Below are 14,737 nucleotides of genomic sequence, written 5' to 3' on the forward strand. Positions count from 1 at the left end.
TATAACTTCACAATCCAGGGTCTTTTTGTGGCTGTTTTATGTCAAATCCCTCCCCCCAAAAGAGTCAATTTCAGAGAAAGTGTTAAGTGTCATCTTAATTATAGCAATTCATTAGTGTTTCCTTCTCTTCAGACATAATTGAACACAAAGGGATTATTGACTTGAAGGCCTCATTACTGCATTTGGAGTGATCAAAGCGCCTGCAGTTGTATTCTTCACCCCTAGAGGACGCATGGTCCCAGGCAGGCGGAGGTGAATGCCACCAGCAGAGGAATTAATATTTCTCTGACAGAAATGACAAAAAGGGCTGTTTTTTTTTTTTCCCCGCCTTCGAAGGAAGCAGTCTGGCACCTTGTCTTTATTGATCCTGATGCAGAAATAAAAGAAATGAGAAATGAAAGCAGCTGATATCTTTTACAAAATCTGCTCTCAGTGTGTGTGTTTAAAGCAATTTTTTGACAGGCTTGAAAATATGAAGTTCTTCTCTACATGAGGATTTTTCTTTTGGTTCCTGCAGTCACATTGGCTTTTCTCCCAGGCTTCAATGATAAATAACATGCTTTGTGTGCCAACTGCTGTAGACTTTGTCCTCGGGACCTTGAATTTAAAATACTGTTTTATCTGATATTTCTGAGTAAAATATGCAAATATTCTTAGATATTTGAAGAGATTTAAAAAGAAATTTGCTCTAACCTTCAAGAAAGACAAGTCTTTAATTAAGACTATGAAGCACATTCTTTTTTTTTTTCCTTTCTTTTCTTTTTGAAGATAACCAAATGCCATTTTTAGTTTGGAGATTTATTTTGAGTTCTGTGCCACTGACAGGCGCCCACATTGGTTTCGAACTATGACGAACCAGTGCTGTTTGTGTTTTATGGTTGGAAGGATGAGCAATGGCAAAGAAAACCTATGTTGCAAATAAAGTGGTGGTGTAGAAGAAGAAGAAATAGCCGCTGTGTGACACCCTTTCTCCTGCTCATTCTCTCCAGATGTTTGTGCTGCAGCTGACGGTGGCGAGCCCCGGTGCGTAGGATTGGAAAATGATCACTGTGCACACAGGCTTATTCAGCACAGCAAGGTAGGAGGGACTCGACTGCTAGAACGGCTGTATTTCATCCATCTACCTTTTCTTTTCCTGCCAGGTTTATGTGTTTGTGTGTGGGAGAGGGAAAAGGAAGCCGTGCACATTGTTGCGAGTCCGTGCCCACCCGTGTGGCAGCTGCAAGGCTGTCAGAAAGCAGACTGGCACCAATCCGTAGCATTACCATAATTAGGATAGCCACCGGTATAAACACAGCTTATTACTGTCGTGCAGACAGGAAGCGGAAGCTGCGCACTCCCACTGCCTCCAGCACACACACACACACACACACACGTATACAAACATATGAAGGCAAACACGAGTCAAGTGGGGAAAGCCTATAAAGAGCTTACTGCAAATAATTTAGACTTGCAGCTTTAAACAATCCAACCTTTTGTTTCAAATTGTTTTACAGAAATATTTTTTTCTGCCCAATAGTGGTTTGTAATAAATGGATGCAGATTGCACGGCTGTTTCTGTCCTGTTGAATTTCTGTTCAGATTATGTGATATGTAAACAGACTTTATTGAAGTCATTAGGCGGAGCATCAGCCTGATCCCCCTGTGGGAATTTTGCCTCTGCAGTGTTGTAATTTATCGCACGAAAATGTGTGCAGCAGTGTTTATTGGGAGCACTAAGTGTGTGTGGTCATTGGNGGGGGGGGGGGGGAAGCCTCATGTTAATGACATGGCTGGGTGCCTGAAATCTGATGAGTGTGTGTTCATGCATATTTACCTTCTCTACAGCTTTTCAGCTAATATTTCATGTCTTCTAAAGCTGTGTACAGTAATTGTTTCTACAATTGTGAGTGCATGTTTGGCTAATTTGTGTAATATGGAGCAAATGAAAATGGAACTGGAGTTAGTGTATTTTCATCAGGGGCTCTTGAGTAGCAAATCCAGACCAAATATTTGGAAAGCATTGCCTCTAGTCTAATTGCCTGCACAGAAGATGTTATGCAGTATTTGACCTGAGGTCAGCCTGGAGGTGGATTAAAGAAAACAACTCTCCTCTCCTCTCTATTCTGGCTCTATTCTTTTTGTTTGCCCAGAGACATGAGTCGGTCCCACTGCACTGAGATCTGCAGTGCAGCACCACTGCTGCTGCTGCTGCTGCTGCTCAGCTCCCTGCCTATGTGTTTATATTCAAGGAATAAATGAAATAAAAACGTGTATGTGTGCACGGAGGAGGTCTTTGAATGCGTCACTTGTATCGCGGTGCACACGCGAGACTCAAAAGGAGACGAATGTCACCTCTTTCATCATTGAGAGTCAACCACTGTGAAGGGAACATGAAGATATCTGTGCTGCTAAATCACATTTTTGCTACCATGCAGAGCTGGATTTAATCACCGCACAGCTTTATCTGCAGGGCGGGGAGAGAGAAACTGAGTCACCAGGTAGAAAATCGGCTCCGTATCAGCATATAGGTTTATGAATGCACCCTCACTGCGTTCTGAATGTCAGTTGAGACAGATGGAGGAGAAGGATGAATTTCAAGCCTCTTGTCACATCCTGTAATCAGTTGCTTCATTAGCCTGGCCACCTTTTGAAGAATCAGTCCTTTGTATTCCAGTTTACGCTCGCACAAGAGAAATCTGTGTTCTTCAGGCTGAAGTTTCGTATTGTTATTGTTTACCATCTGGATGCTGATTTACATCTTTGTGCCTTGGAGTTTAGAAAACATTTGGCCACAGAGTGCCATAGCAAAAGGTTTTAACACAATGTTGTGCTTCTGTTATGAGCTTGACCAATCGATTGCAGACGTTGGCGGGAGTGGTCCCGGGTAACTCCCATGAGACGCCTCAAACTAAACTGATTTGACATGGATAGAGGGTGGAACAATGCTTACAGGCAAAATTAATTTCTATTTGTCGCCTGTTATTGGGTGATTCAAGGATTGCTAAAAGGAACAAGTGACTCTGATTTTATTTTGATTACTAAATAATTGTTTAAACCCCTTTTTTAAAAGCAAAAATATACTTTTTTTTTCTCTCTGTCTAGCTTAACCTGTAGGAGTATGTACTTGTTTGCTCAGTCTGATATAATAAACTAGGTAAATGTGGGTATGTTAAGAAGAAAGAACACCAGGCTAGTTTTAGGAACATCTTACTGATTTGTTCCACTTCATATTTTTCGCATTGATGCAACGTCTGATTTAGAAATGTTTAACGTAGAGGTTTTCTGGTGTTTTGTGCTAAAAGAACTATCTAAAATACAAATGTAATGAGGTTGGTAAGAAAAAACAAACTGCAGCAGCAGCTAAAGCAAACAACTAAAACCTGTTTGGAGTTTGGTAAAATGTCAGCCCTGTAAAGCACCAATCTTAATATTAACCTTGTGCAAATACAGCCACTTTTAAAGACACTTGTTACTCAGGGGACCTCGTGCAATTACCTCTGAGACATCTCAAAAATGCCTGATCCAAAAGAGCTTGAGGTCAGTGGAGGAGTTTCCACAAGGTGATGATTTTAACAAAACATAAACACTGATCTTAGCAGGAGGCTTTTTTTTACTAACCTCTGCTAAATAATACTATAAATAACTGTGTGGTTTTCAGTCCAGAAGAAATGTATGTTAGAGCTGTCTGTGGTCCTGTACTAATCAAGGAAACAATTCAAGTTTAAAAGATTATTGGAACATGAATTTTAATGGAACAACTCTTCTCCTCTTAGTTTAAACTAACATTACTGTGACGCTACGTGAGTTTTCATTTATGTGTTTCCTTTGGTTTTAAAAAAGCTGCTCGGCATGTTTAAGAGTACACATCCCTGTCTTGTTTAAAGCAAAGGTCAAAGAGTGGACAGACATATTAAGCCTCTTTGCATTCGTCTGGACCAGCCATTTCAATAAGAGCATTTAAATGGACTTATGAAAAGAGCTATAAGTGGAGCCATGCACTGTCTGGCTGTCAGTGTGGAGATATTATGCTTGATTCATTTGATTTAGATACTGATGTCATTAGTGTTTGACTCTGGGTAATAAACACATTTGGACAACTGCAACATTTTTGCTGCCTTCTTGCAGTCCGTTTTTCTCTGCTTTGTCTTCTTTTTGTTCTTATCTCAGTGGACGAAAGCACTCTGAGGTGTTTTAACACCTTTTAAAAAATGTGTGAATTGAAAGGAAGAGTCTCCTCTCTTATCGTCACTCAGACTTCAAAAAGATGTGCCTACAGATATTAGCATGCAGCTTCTTCAAACATAATCTTGACTTCCTTCCAGCTATACACACCCACTCTCTAAAGTTTAGAGAATCTCCTTTACCCGGCTGCTGTGTGTGCGCCTGTTGGGGAGGGTATAATTTGGAGGTGTGTGTGTGTGCACGTTATGACTAAGCCCATCAGCCGCCATCTGGCCATGAACAGCCTAATAATCTGGGCTTACTGCTGGCAGCTGAGTTAATGCAAGACTCCTCTTGTCAGTCCACTCCACTGTCAACAAGTTGGAGCTAAAATTTTTTAGAGGACCAACAGAAACTCCAAACCATTATGACACCAGTTTGCCTGAAATGAGCACATCAGGGGCTGCTGGGGCTGCCGCTGGAGTACTAACCGTAGCCCCAACGAGTAATGATGAAGATCCTCAGCAGTGCCTCTACCTCACCACCTTAACTGAGCTCTTCATGCAGGACCAGTCACCAGCCCACGCCTTGTGCTCCCTGCTGGCCATGTGCTGGTTCTGGTCCTGCGGCTCTGAAGAAGAGGAGACGGACCTTTTTCTGGGACCCGCACTGCTCAGTTTGGGACGACTCCTCAAGGACAAGGTGGCCTGCCTGGCTGAGGACGTGACCGCCTGCCTGTCCTGCCAGAGAGGCGCCAAAGGGGACAAACGGGCGGTAATTATGGGCTGATGTGCTTGTGGGTGGATTTAACCGAGAGAGCTGATACCGTGAGAATTTACACCTCAGCTGCTAACTTTCTGACAAATCCCATTATTGCCTGTTAGTACTGTATGTGTTAAATACAGCTTCAGAAATTTAGAGTTGTTTTACAGTTACTACACCTTTAATATTCATTAGTGCTTTAAAGCAGTGGTGAATCCCTTCAGGGTTCATGGGGATGGACCAGACACTTGTTTGGCATCTATAATCATTTCCACACAAACTTATTTATTTTCAGGCATCTTGGAGTAAGAATGGTGTATAATGGTGGCATTTCTCTGCCTTTTGTAGCAGCAGTCATGCAGTGGAGTGGGTCTGAATAGCCTGGGGGACTCAGTAGAATAGGTGCTTTAATCTGAAGCTGGTTTCATTATTAACACACACTCCTCTCCTGAAGTCCTCTGAGAGTTGGCAGAATAATATTTGTTAAAGATGAATAATAAAAAGCATAAACGGGCTTGAGTGGAGCGCAACGGGACCAGTCCTCCCCCTCATCTTCCTCTCTCCTCCCCTCAGCTCTGTTTGATTTATGAGTCTGTGTTTTCTTTTATTGGGCTTTGTAAAGAAGATGGGATTGTGGCACTACAGCCCGCTAAGATGGCACATGAATCACCGGACAGTGGGTGGTTGGTCTTTCCTTCTCTGCCTTGCGGTGTCATGACAAGGCTGTTTTCTGTGAGGGATGGGTCAGACCAGCCCCAGGGGCATGCCTGTAATTCATCCTGTCATCTTTATCCTCTCCCTCACCACATTTGTTTGTTTATTGCGGCAAAGATAGCGCTCCTCCATGGCTGAAGTGCAAAGCTTTTTCAGTTTGATTTTGAGCAAGCAGCGTAACATTTTGAAGCAGAAGCACATAATGATTCAAATTACGTGCTCCCCACCCCCCAATCTGACGTGGCTTTTGCTGTGTTTTTTGTAAGCATTAATTCCCAAAACTTTGAAGAAATAATTGTTATACAATTCAAATGGGACCTAATTATGTTTAGCGACATAATTACTAGTTTTCAGAATTTATAACTATTGTATACACTAGTCAAATTTAAAAACAACACTGATTGTTTAAGTGAAAAACTTTCACACTCCAAGGGAATAGGGCTCAAGAGGTAGTCATCTGCTAATTGGAAGTTCAGCTGTTTGTTCCTCAGTCTAAACATCCATCTTTTAGGCACGGCACTGAACAGCATATTGTCCTCAGTGTTCATCAGTGTGAGACTTTGTAAAAAAAAAAAATATACTACCAAGGATATATTTCTCAAACTCAAGTGCTGTATAAATGCCTGTGACCAAATTTAGAAAGCATTTTTCCCCCTGGCTGTTCGATGTTATGGTGTCAACAATAAATCAAATTACCCCAATTTGGCATCAGACTAAGAACGTTAATCATCCATCTTTTTTTTCTTTCTCATTTGTTTCTTTCCTTTCATTAACCTTGTCTTTAATGAAGGCCTAAATGCTGTAATATTCTTCAGATTAGGAAGGTAGGGGTAAGAGTCAGAGGCCATGGTTCTCGACTAGCAGACGGTGGATCAAGAGATGGGTCATTGAGAGATGGACAAAGTACAGATGAAGTGGGAGCTTAGCCAGAAAGCGAAGCTTTTCATTTACTGGTCAATCAACAATCTAACTCTCACCAGTGGTAGTGAGATATGAATCATAGCCAAAAAAAGAAAGAATAACAAGATTTTGAATAGAAGCTGGAAAGAGCTTTCTTCCAGCCTTAAAGATGGGGTAAGAAACTCAGAGTACTGTAGAGCTTCTGCTCCACTGCATTGAAAGGAATCAGCTGAAGTGGTTCGGACATCTGATCAGAATGTTTCCTGGTCGTCTCCAGGAACCCTGGGGCAGACCCAAAACCTGCTGGAGGGACTAAATATACATTTTCTTTCCTTGGAAACTCCTCAAAATCCCCCAAGAGGGTCTGGTAAGGGATTACAGTGTTTCCCTCGTAGACCTGTTGTCTTTGTAACTCATTAAATGGATTAGTGGGAATGGATGGATGGGATCATTAAAATTAACTTTAATAAATGCCTTAACAATAACTTGTCTAATAATCCCACTTTTTAAAAATCATTCTGTAATTCCCCATGATGGAACCTACATTCATGACATTTTCTAAAAAGCAGACATCTTTTCAGTTTGTTTCTTTCACCTGAAACGTTGCTTTGCATTGAGCGATATGTTACATTTTATTCGTGTTCAAGGCCGTAGTTAACATTCCTGCCCTGTTAGCCCCACTGACACAGAGCCTCCCATTTTCGAGTCAGCCATTCCTGTGTGTGTGGAGGTAACAAGCCAGAACACTCTACATTGTACTGCTACTATTGAGAGACCGGACACGGATGCAGCTCCTGGCCTCTACTTTCATCTGGAAATTACAGCAGCAAGGTCACCTGGAGTCGTGAAGGAGGAGTGGAGATGGAGACAAGGTGTGGGGACGTAGGAAGAGCAATGCGGATGCAAAGAAATAGATGGTAACAGCTATTAGTGGAAGAATTCCCCAATGTGGACAGAATTTACTCCTCTGAACAGCATGCAAAACAAGGTGGTAGGCAAGCAATTTCTCTCTGCCTACGCTCACAGGACAGAATGACAGACAATCAATTGTTCAATCCTCATCAACTCCACCTGAGAGGCAGAAATGTTCTTCAAGTCCGAAGCTTCTAACCCGGATCAAATGGAGCAATCAGTTGTAAATTAGAACGCAAAGAAGGAGGTGGAAGGTTGGGAAAGTTGAAGAGATTTATTGGCCGTTTCAAGACAGTCAAGCTATACAACCAGATGTAATAGTGTGCAGCAATCATGCCAACATTTAAGGGAGGCAGGCTGAGTAGGAAGGGCTGTTCACTCGTCCGGAGGACCCATCGGCACGCCACAGCGGCATGGAGGCTCCTCTACCGACTGCTCTTCATGGTGACCAGGAGACTGGGAGAGGTAGTGACACTTTATGGTCTCGTATTTAATGATTTTGAAAAGGGAGTAGTAAGTCATGAGGCCTGTGCTGCCTTTCTGAATTCATCGCTCATGAAAGTGAGTCAATTCAATGGGAGCTGTTTGATTTAAAGTTCAAATCGTTAATGTCAGTGTGAGAGGAATAAAGCGTGTAGGTTTAGCTCGTATGTGATGGGAGTTTCTTTGATCTGTTTAGAGTGAGTTTTGGGATAAAAGCCCTTCACTTTGACAGTGAACACACATGCATGTGCTCAGGCGGTGGATTCAAGATGAAATGAAATTCTGCTAGATGTTGCCAGAATGTAAACAAAGGACAAAATAACAGATTATCTTTTTTTTGTTTTCACATCTACAAAGACGGGCAAAGAATTATTTTCTAAATTGACTTAAGGGGATGAGCGGAGGTACAAACATGATGTGGAGTCGACACCTGTCAGGAAGAAAACTTGAACAGGGATTCACAGCACCCGCTGTCAGATCCACTTGTTTTTCATAGCTCTCCCAGGCTTTTTTCCCCGTCTCCGCTGGCTCATGTCCTTAGCTCTTAATCGGTTATTTGGGCTGGCTGTCAGGCTGGGTTGCCTTGGATTGTAGTGAGGCAGCTGTGTGGCTCTCTCTGCCTGCCTACCTTCTCTGGTTAGGCTCCAGTGCAGGAATCTTTAATTAAGTGATGATGAAAATAAGAAAAAAACGTGTTTCTGTGAGTGAACAATGCCTAAAAACCAAATAAAATCACTTTTTGCTCTGCAGCTCCATCGCCCCTGCATGATCTCATTATCGTATGTGTTCATGTGATCATATCGTGCCGCTGTGGGATTGTGATGAGAATTAATTCAGCACTTGAGTGGCGGTTAATGCTAAAGAGGCGGACACTTGTTCATGCCTTCCCTTTGGGTGTCTGGAACAGAAATAAAATGTGACTGTTATCAGTCTCCCCCCTGTCTGGAGTGGTGGTGTTTGATGAATTTTGTCACTCTGATATCCTTTAACCCCTGCACTTCCTTCAGGCAATCTCCCTCCGCCTGCCTGGTGGGAGAGTTTTCCCACAGCGTGTTTTTTTGTTAAACGAGGGCTGACTGCCACTGTGTGCTCAGGCAGACCTAATGATCTTAAAAGTGAAAGTTTGTCAGCAGCAGGATTCACAAGCTAAAAGAGCCCTGACATGTACTGAGCTGCAATAAAGAGAATGTTCCCAATCAGCTGGATTCTTGTTTACAGCAACATAATTCAGTCGGTGTGAGCCAGCATGCTGAGGTTTGTCCATTTTGCAGAGGATGATTGTGTCTCACCCTCGCCACCAGTGCACGGGGAGACATTAACTCCCTTCATAATTATCAGCTGACATTCAAAGATCTCCACAGTGCCACAGTGGAGCACTCCTGTGGGTAGTGGATCCCTCCAAAGAGGCTTTGCCCAGACATTTAGAAAGAACACAAAGAGGAATTTTCCCCCTGCTACCTTTTTTTTTTTTCCCCCTTTCTTTCGGTTTGTCTTGTTTGCAGCCTAGATTTAAATTCTGGGGTGGGTAAATCTCTGGAGTGACCGTGCTGTAATGAGCCAGTTGATGAGTCGCAGGCTTATTAACAAGAGCCTTGATCGTCTGTGGACTCCCTGGGAGTGGGTAGGTGGAGGGGGGGGTAGTTATGGGTAGTAGCTTCACTGGTATCAGAACTAAATGAGTCAGACAAGCTTTCGCACGCTGCTCACGTTTGTGTGCATGCATGCGGTTTGACGCCTGCAGTGTCAGAATGGAGGGTGTATCGATCCATGTCTGTTGCTTTACGCTCTTTGGTTGAGGGGAAGGGGGGGTGGCTGCACTTGACTGCTTGCTTGTGCGATATTTTGAATAGCAACACACACAAACAGAGGAGGGCAGAGAGTGCTGAGCAGCTGTTTTGCTTGGCACGGGGGTTGTCCCACCGCTCTGTGTTGCTGTGCAGCAGATTGGAAACTGCTATTACTGGCACTTATCAGCCTCTGCTGATTTTAGGGATTGGCCATTGATTATAATGTAACATCATGTCAGTCACTTGAAATAAGGAGGAATGGTCATCATGAGACTTTTTTTAGTGCTGAAATCACATCATAATTAATGGCTCGCACACTGCAGTCTTACATAGCTGGGCTGCTCTTGATTAAGTGTTTTGTTTGTCAGCAAAGATATTTTGGACTTTGATGGCGTGGGTGTGGATTTGTAGTTCTTAAAAAGTCACCTACAAAAAATTGCCCTTTTTATAGCATTTAACTGCTTTTAATTGTTCATTTTCAGCTACAGCTGCTAACAGATTGTTAAATCTTACCTGCCACAGGCAAACCCTTGCAATATGTTGCCTAAAGCATATGTTGAGTTTCCATCCTGAGGCTGTACAGTTAAAGTGAGTTTAAAAAGAAGTTATGCAGATTATCAAACATACTGAACAACTCATGAGGTTCCACCTGTCAAAAAAAGAACTCTGAATTGAATTTCTCTTTGAACAACTACATTACTACAAAAACACTGCAAATTAAAAGCCTAGCATTTCTTGAAGGAATGCATGTCGCCCACCACCTTTCATGCCAGAGTTTTAAACTAAGATCGTATGTTGAGAAACGATGGAAGATGTGGTCAAACCTAAATTTCACGCAATATAACAATGTCATACTCTGTGTGTGCACTATGAATGACACAGCTACTACAACATCAAATTGTAGCTCGGTATCTGTAAATTTAATTTATCAATTCACAGAATTAATACTTAAAAGAATAAATCAAGAAATCCCATCTCATCAGGTATTAGTTTGTTTTAAGACAATTGTCTGACACTGAGATGATTAACTTTCTGTTATATATTCAGAAGAAAAATAAAATGTTTTAAAACAATTATCTAGTTAGCATTTGAGATGAACTGTCAAATCTTTAATTCAAAGCCAGTTAGCATAAAGTGCAAAATACCCAAGAGGATCACCGACCACACACTTTGTAGCTACAATTATGAAATGGAAATCATTAGCAGTAAACGGTGAAATGAAAGATGATTTTATTTGGCTTTCTGGAATTGTTTGTGTTTGTGTGAGCGGGTGCAGTGTGGTCCATATTTAATGCAGCTGCCAGTGCAACCTCTGACCTGCTGCCCCTAAACACACCCTCCTCTCTGCTACCCCCTACAGAGCGTGGACGCAGTGTGCACCCTCTACCAGACCTTCCACGAAGGTTCGGGCCCGGGCGCCGGAGGTGTGATGGACGACATCAGGGATCCGTCGGTGACTCGGGGAGGGGAGCTGGGCTCCAGAGAGGGCACGCTGCTCAGACCTTGCCCCAAGCACTTGAGCGCCACCGAGAGGCTGCGCAAGGTCATCCAGGAGCTGGTGGACACGGAAAAGTCCTACGTGAAGGTGAGTCCGTCCAACTCTGACAGCTGTAATATAAGAATTTAATCCAAGAAACCAGAATGAATATTTGATCAAACTTGACTGTTCTTTCTGAAGATTTAGTAAGGAGCTTCACCATTTCATTTTGGAAAGCTTAAGAGGACATTTTTTGATTTAAGATACTGGAGAGAGATGGGTCATAAAAAAAGAGAGGATTAGGTAGATAAAGTTCCTTCTGACTGAAGAAGTGTGAGCTCTCCTCTTCCTGTCTACCCCATCCACATTAAAAGCCACACTCATAAACTTCTTCACTCCTAGTAGTTGCTGGTATTCTCCCCACTTTTTCCCATTTTATTCATTGCGCACTCCTCTTTTTCCACCTGCCACCGAGTCATAATTGAGGAAAGAGATTGTCTTTCTGGAGTGGCTCTGTACAGGCCTTTCTGTCTGTATCCTACCAGCCCGGGTGGTAAAGGGAGAGGGAGGTGGAGGTGGAGGAGGAGGAGGAGGAGGAGGATGCTCATAAATCAACCTAATGAGAATCTCCTTACTGATACAGAGACAAGCTACAGCCACATTAAAGGAGCGGGTGGCAGGAATAGAAGGGAGAAAGAGAGGGAAATGAGGTGTTTGTAGGAGGAAGGGGGTGGCAGCTGGAAGTTATAAAGGGAGAAATCTGATGATGAAAGGGATTTTAAAGAATGAGCAGGATGATGTGTAGATGACTGACCTCTTTGGATTTAAATTTTCTTACAGGACCTGGACTGCTTGTTTGAGATCTATCTGAAACCGCTGCAGAATGAAACCTTCCTCACACAGGACGAGGTAGGTGGCAAGTCTTCAAAAGACCAGATAGTCCTACCCCTTTATCCTCCTCCAGAATTGGGACAGCCCTATTACTCAGCATGAACCTACAGATGTTAGGGGGCGAATGGTGAATATGAACTCCCTTGTAAAGCAGCCCGATGTGTGTCTTTGAAGATTCAGATTTCTATGTAAGACGTTAAATTCATTGATAACTATTACCCATCGATAAACCTTGTTAGGTCATCTGTTACTACCACTCCAACTGCTTCCAGGAGAAATTAGCATTCCCCTTCACTGACCTTCCAAATCCCCAGAGGAACACATTGATAAAGGCTGGCTTAAGAGTAAACCCACCCTTGAAGCACTCACCTCAGTCCACTGATTGCTGTGCATGCTCTTCATTACAAATGTGTGATTTCTCTCCATTTAAAGCCCCTTTGATTAAATTCTGACAACAGAGTCGCTGCGGCATGCCGATGAACTCCGTTTCCCCACTCTGACCTCAAACGCGCGACATTCCTCCCAAGACACTCAAGCCGATGGTCTGCTGAGACCTGGGGCAAATCAAATGGCAATTATGAGACACGGGGACGTGTCCAGACAGAATGGACAGGGACATTTTAGCCCCTTAATGGCTTTTAATGAAGGGCCACCCTGGCTGTATGTGTTGAAGAGTAGATGGCACATTTTTATGTGCTACATTTCTAGCGGGGGCATAGCTTGTCGCTAACTACCTTTGTCAGAGATGGAGCCATCACAGTGGAGGTTTTATAACACTCTGGGGTGCCTGTCTGACTGACTGTTATGAATTACAAGCCATCTTGGCTTCTTTTTCCCCGCATAGCCTCATAGTCGCTCATTTTCTTTCGCCTCCACCTCCCACTCATCTGTCTGTGCTGTTCTCCTTTCATACATTCTCATCAATCAACTTCACACACTTCCAACAAACCGTTTCCTTTTTTTCAATCTCTAACATTTCTCCCTCTCCATCCTGGTGTCCTTCTCAGATGGAAAGTCTGTTTGGCAGTCTTCCTGAGATGCTGGACTTCCAGAGGGTCTTCCTTCAGACTCTGGAGGAGAGGATTGCCTCCTCACCTGACTTCAGCACCCTGGAGACCCCGTCACAGTTTAAGGTGAGATACAGAGACGGTGATTAAATCTCATTATTCTCAAACTAGCTGATTTGAGCCCTTATGTCAAAGGAAGGCATGATCTTTAGAGTTTCAGGTACTTTTAAATAATTGAGGCGTTGCGACGGGAGCACGATCAGCTGATTTATAAGCCTGACATGACAAGATGTGGGGTCTATTGATCAAGGCTGCGGTTCAGTGGTTCGGATTGTGAGCTGCTGAAAGCCAGTGTGCTCAAAAGGTTTGTCGAGCGGGGGAGAGACAGAGGGGGTGTCTGGATGGTCTCCCTGGAGATGGAGGACGGTCATGACTTCACATGTTCACACTCTTTGATCCTGTTGCTTGTGCTTTGTGTAAAACCCCTGTCTGTCTCTGTTTTATTACCTGCAGAAGCTGCTGTTTTCTCTTGGGGGTTCGTTCCTCTACTACGCTGACCACTTCAAGCTCTACAGCGGCTTCTGTGCGAACCACATCAAAGTCCAACAGGTCTTGAAAAGAGGTACTACATCCCCAAAAAGATGCACAACTTAACGACACTCGTGCTGCAGCGTGGCACTATTTGTATGTAGCTCTTTCCGAAGTTTCCACATGTCAACATACATTTTATTTATGTAGCACATTTACAAACAACATTTTTACAAATGCTGTTGGTGTCTAAAAATGTCCAAAGTTGAATAAACCAACCTTCACAAAAACCTGCCTACTGAAGTCAGGTAAAGTTGCACCAGACAGGCCTAACGGGTCACTTCTAGACTTTAGGCCTTATTTTGTGGGAGGAAAATGATTTTTATTGAAGACGTGTGAAACTCGTGGATGAAAACGAGGCGGCTGACGAGATTTCGAATTAACAGCCAGCCTCCTCTCTTTTTATGATCTACACTTTCAGAACATTCAAAGTTCAAACAAATACATGCACATCTTAAAATAGACTTTTAAGTAATCTTCTTCAGCTTGTGAGCCCATAACTGTCACACGCTGCTCTTCCTGCAGCTAGAAAAAAACTCTCAACTTGATTCATGTCTGCTAAGATGCCGGCCTCTCTGGCATCACTTGGGAATGCTGCCCAGTTTGGAGAACGATATAAGAAGATTTGCTTTGCCGACAAGCAGGATGGAGAGGGCAAAAAGCATCCCTGTGCTGCTTCAGTCGGTCACATTAACATAACTGTTTGGGCTTTTCCTTGAAGTAGGCAGCAGGGTGGATATTTAATAGGATTAGCCGTTAAGTCTCAGATGGGTCAGAATTTCCTGAAGCAAAAATAAATATGAGACAAAGTTGGTGCATGAAAGAGGTTTAGGCACTTATTTAAATATTTTGATCATGAAAATTATGTTAAATGTTTTATGTTACCAGCAGGCAATGGACTTTTATTTTTTCTAAAGCAAATGTAGCTGAGAAAATGTGAATTAAATCATTTATTTATTGTATATGATCCTACATTGACTATAATTCCAATTCCAACAAAGTTGAGACAACATGTAAAATGTAAATAAAAATGGAAAAAGTGGAAAACTGTTTTGTGGACAGGCAAATTGAAA

At 42.8% G+C, this 14,737-nt stretch overlaps 1 protein-coding gene across 6 annotated transcripts in view; it reads left to right on the forward strand.

The window, feature by feature from the left end:
- The window catches only part of tiam2a (TIAM Rac1 associated GEF 2a), an 84,360-nt gene that overhangs the window by 64,011 nt on the left and 5,612 nt on the right, over positions 1-14,737 (forward strand). For all 6 annotated transcript variants that reach the window (XM_025005136.2, XM_025005137.2, XM_017414013.3 and 3 more), the window contains exons 15-19: positions 990-1,078; positions 11,062-11,286; positions 12,019-12,087; positions 13,077-13,202; positions 13,590-13,698. In XM_025005136.2, coding sequence (XP_024860904.1) covers positions 990-1,078; positions 11,062-11,286; positions 12,019-12,087; positions 13,077-13,202; positions 13,590-13,698 — 618 coding nt within the window. The remainder of the gene's footprint in view (positions 1-989; positions 1,079-11,061; positions 11,287-12,018; positions 12,088-13,076; positions 13,203-13,589; positions 13,699-14,737) is intronic.

This window comes from Kryptolebias marmoratus, linkage group LG10 (assembly GCF_001649575.2).
Source record: "Kryptolebias marmoratus isolate JLee-2015 linkage group LG10, ASM164957v2, whole genome shotgun sequence".
Lineage (NCBI taxonomy): Eukaryota > Metazoa > Chordata > Actinopteri > Cyprinodontiformes > Rivulidae > Kryptolebias > Kryptolebias marmoratus.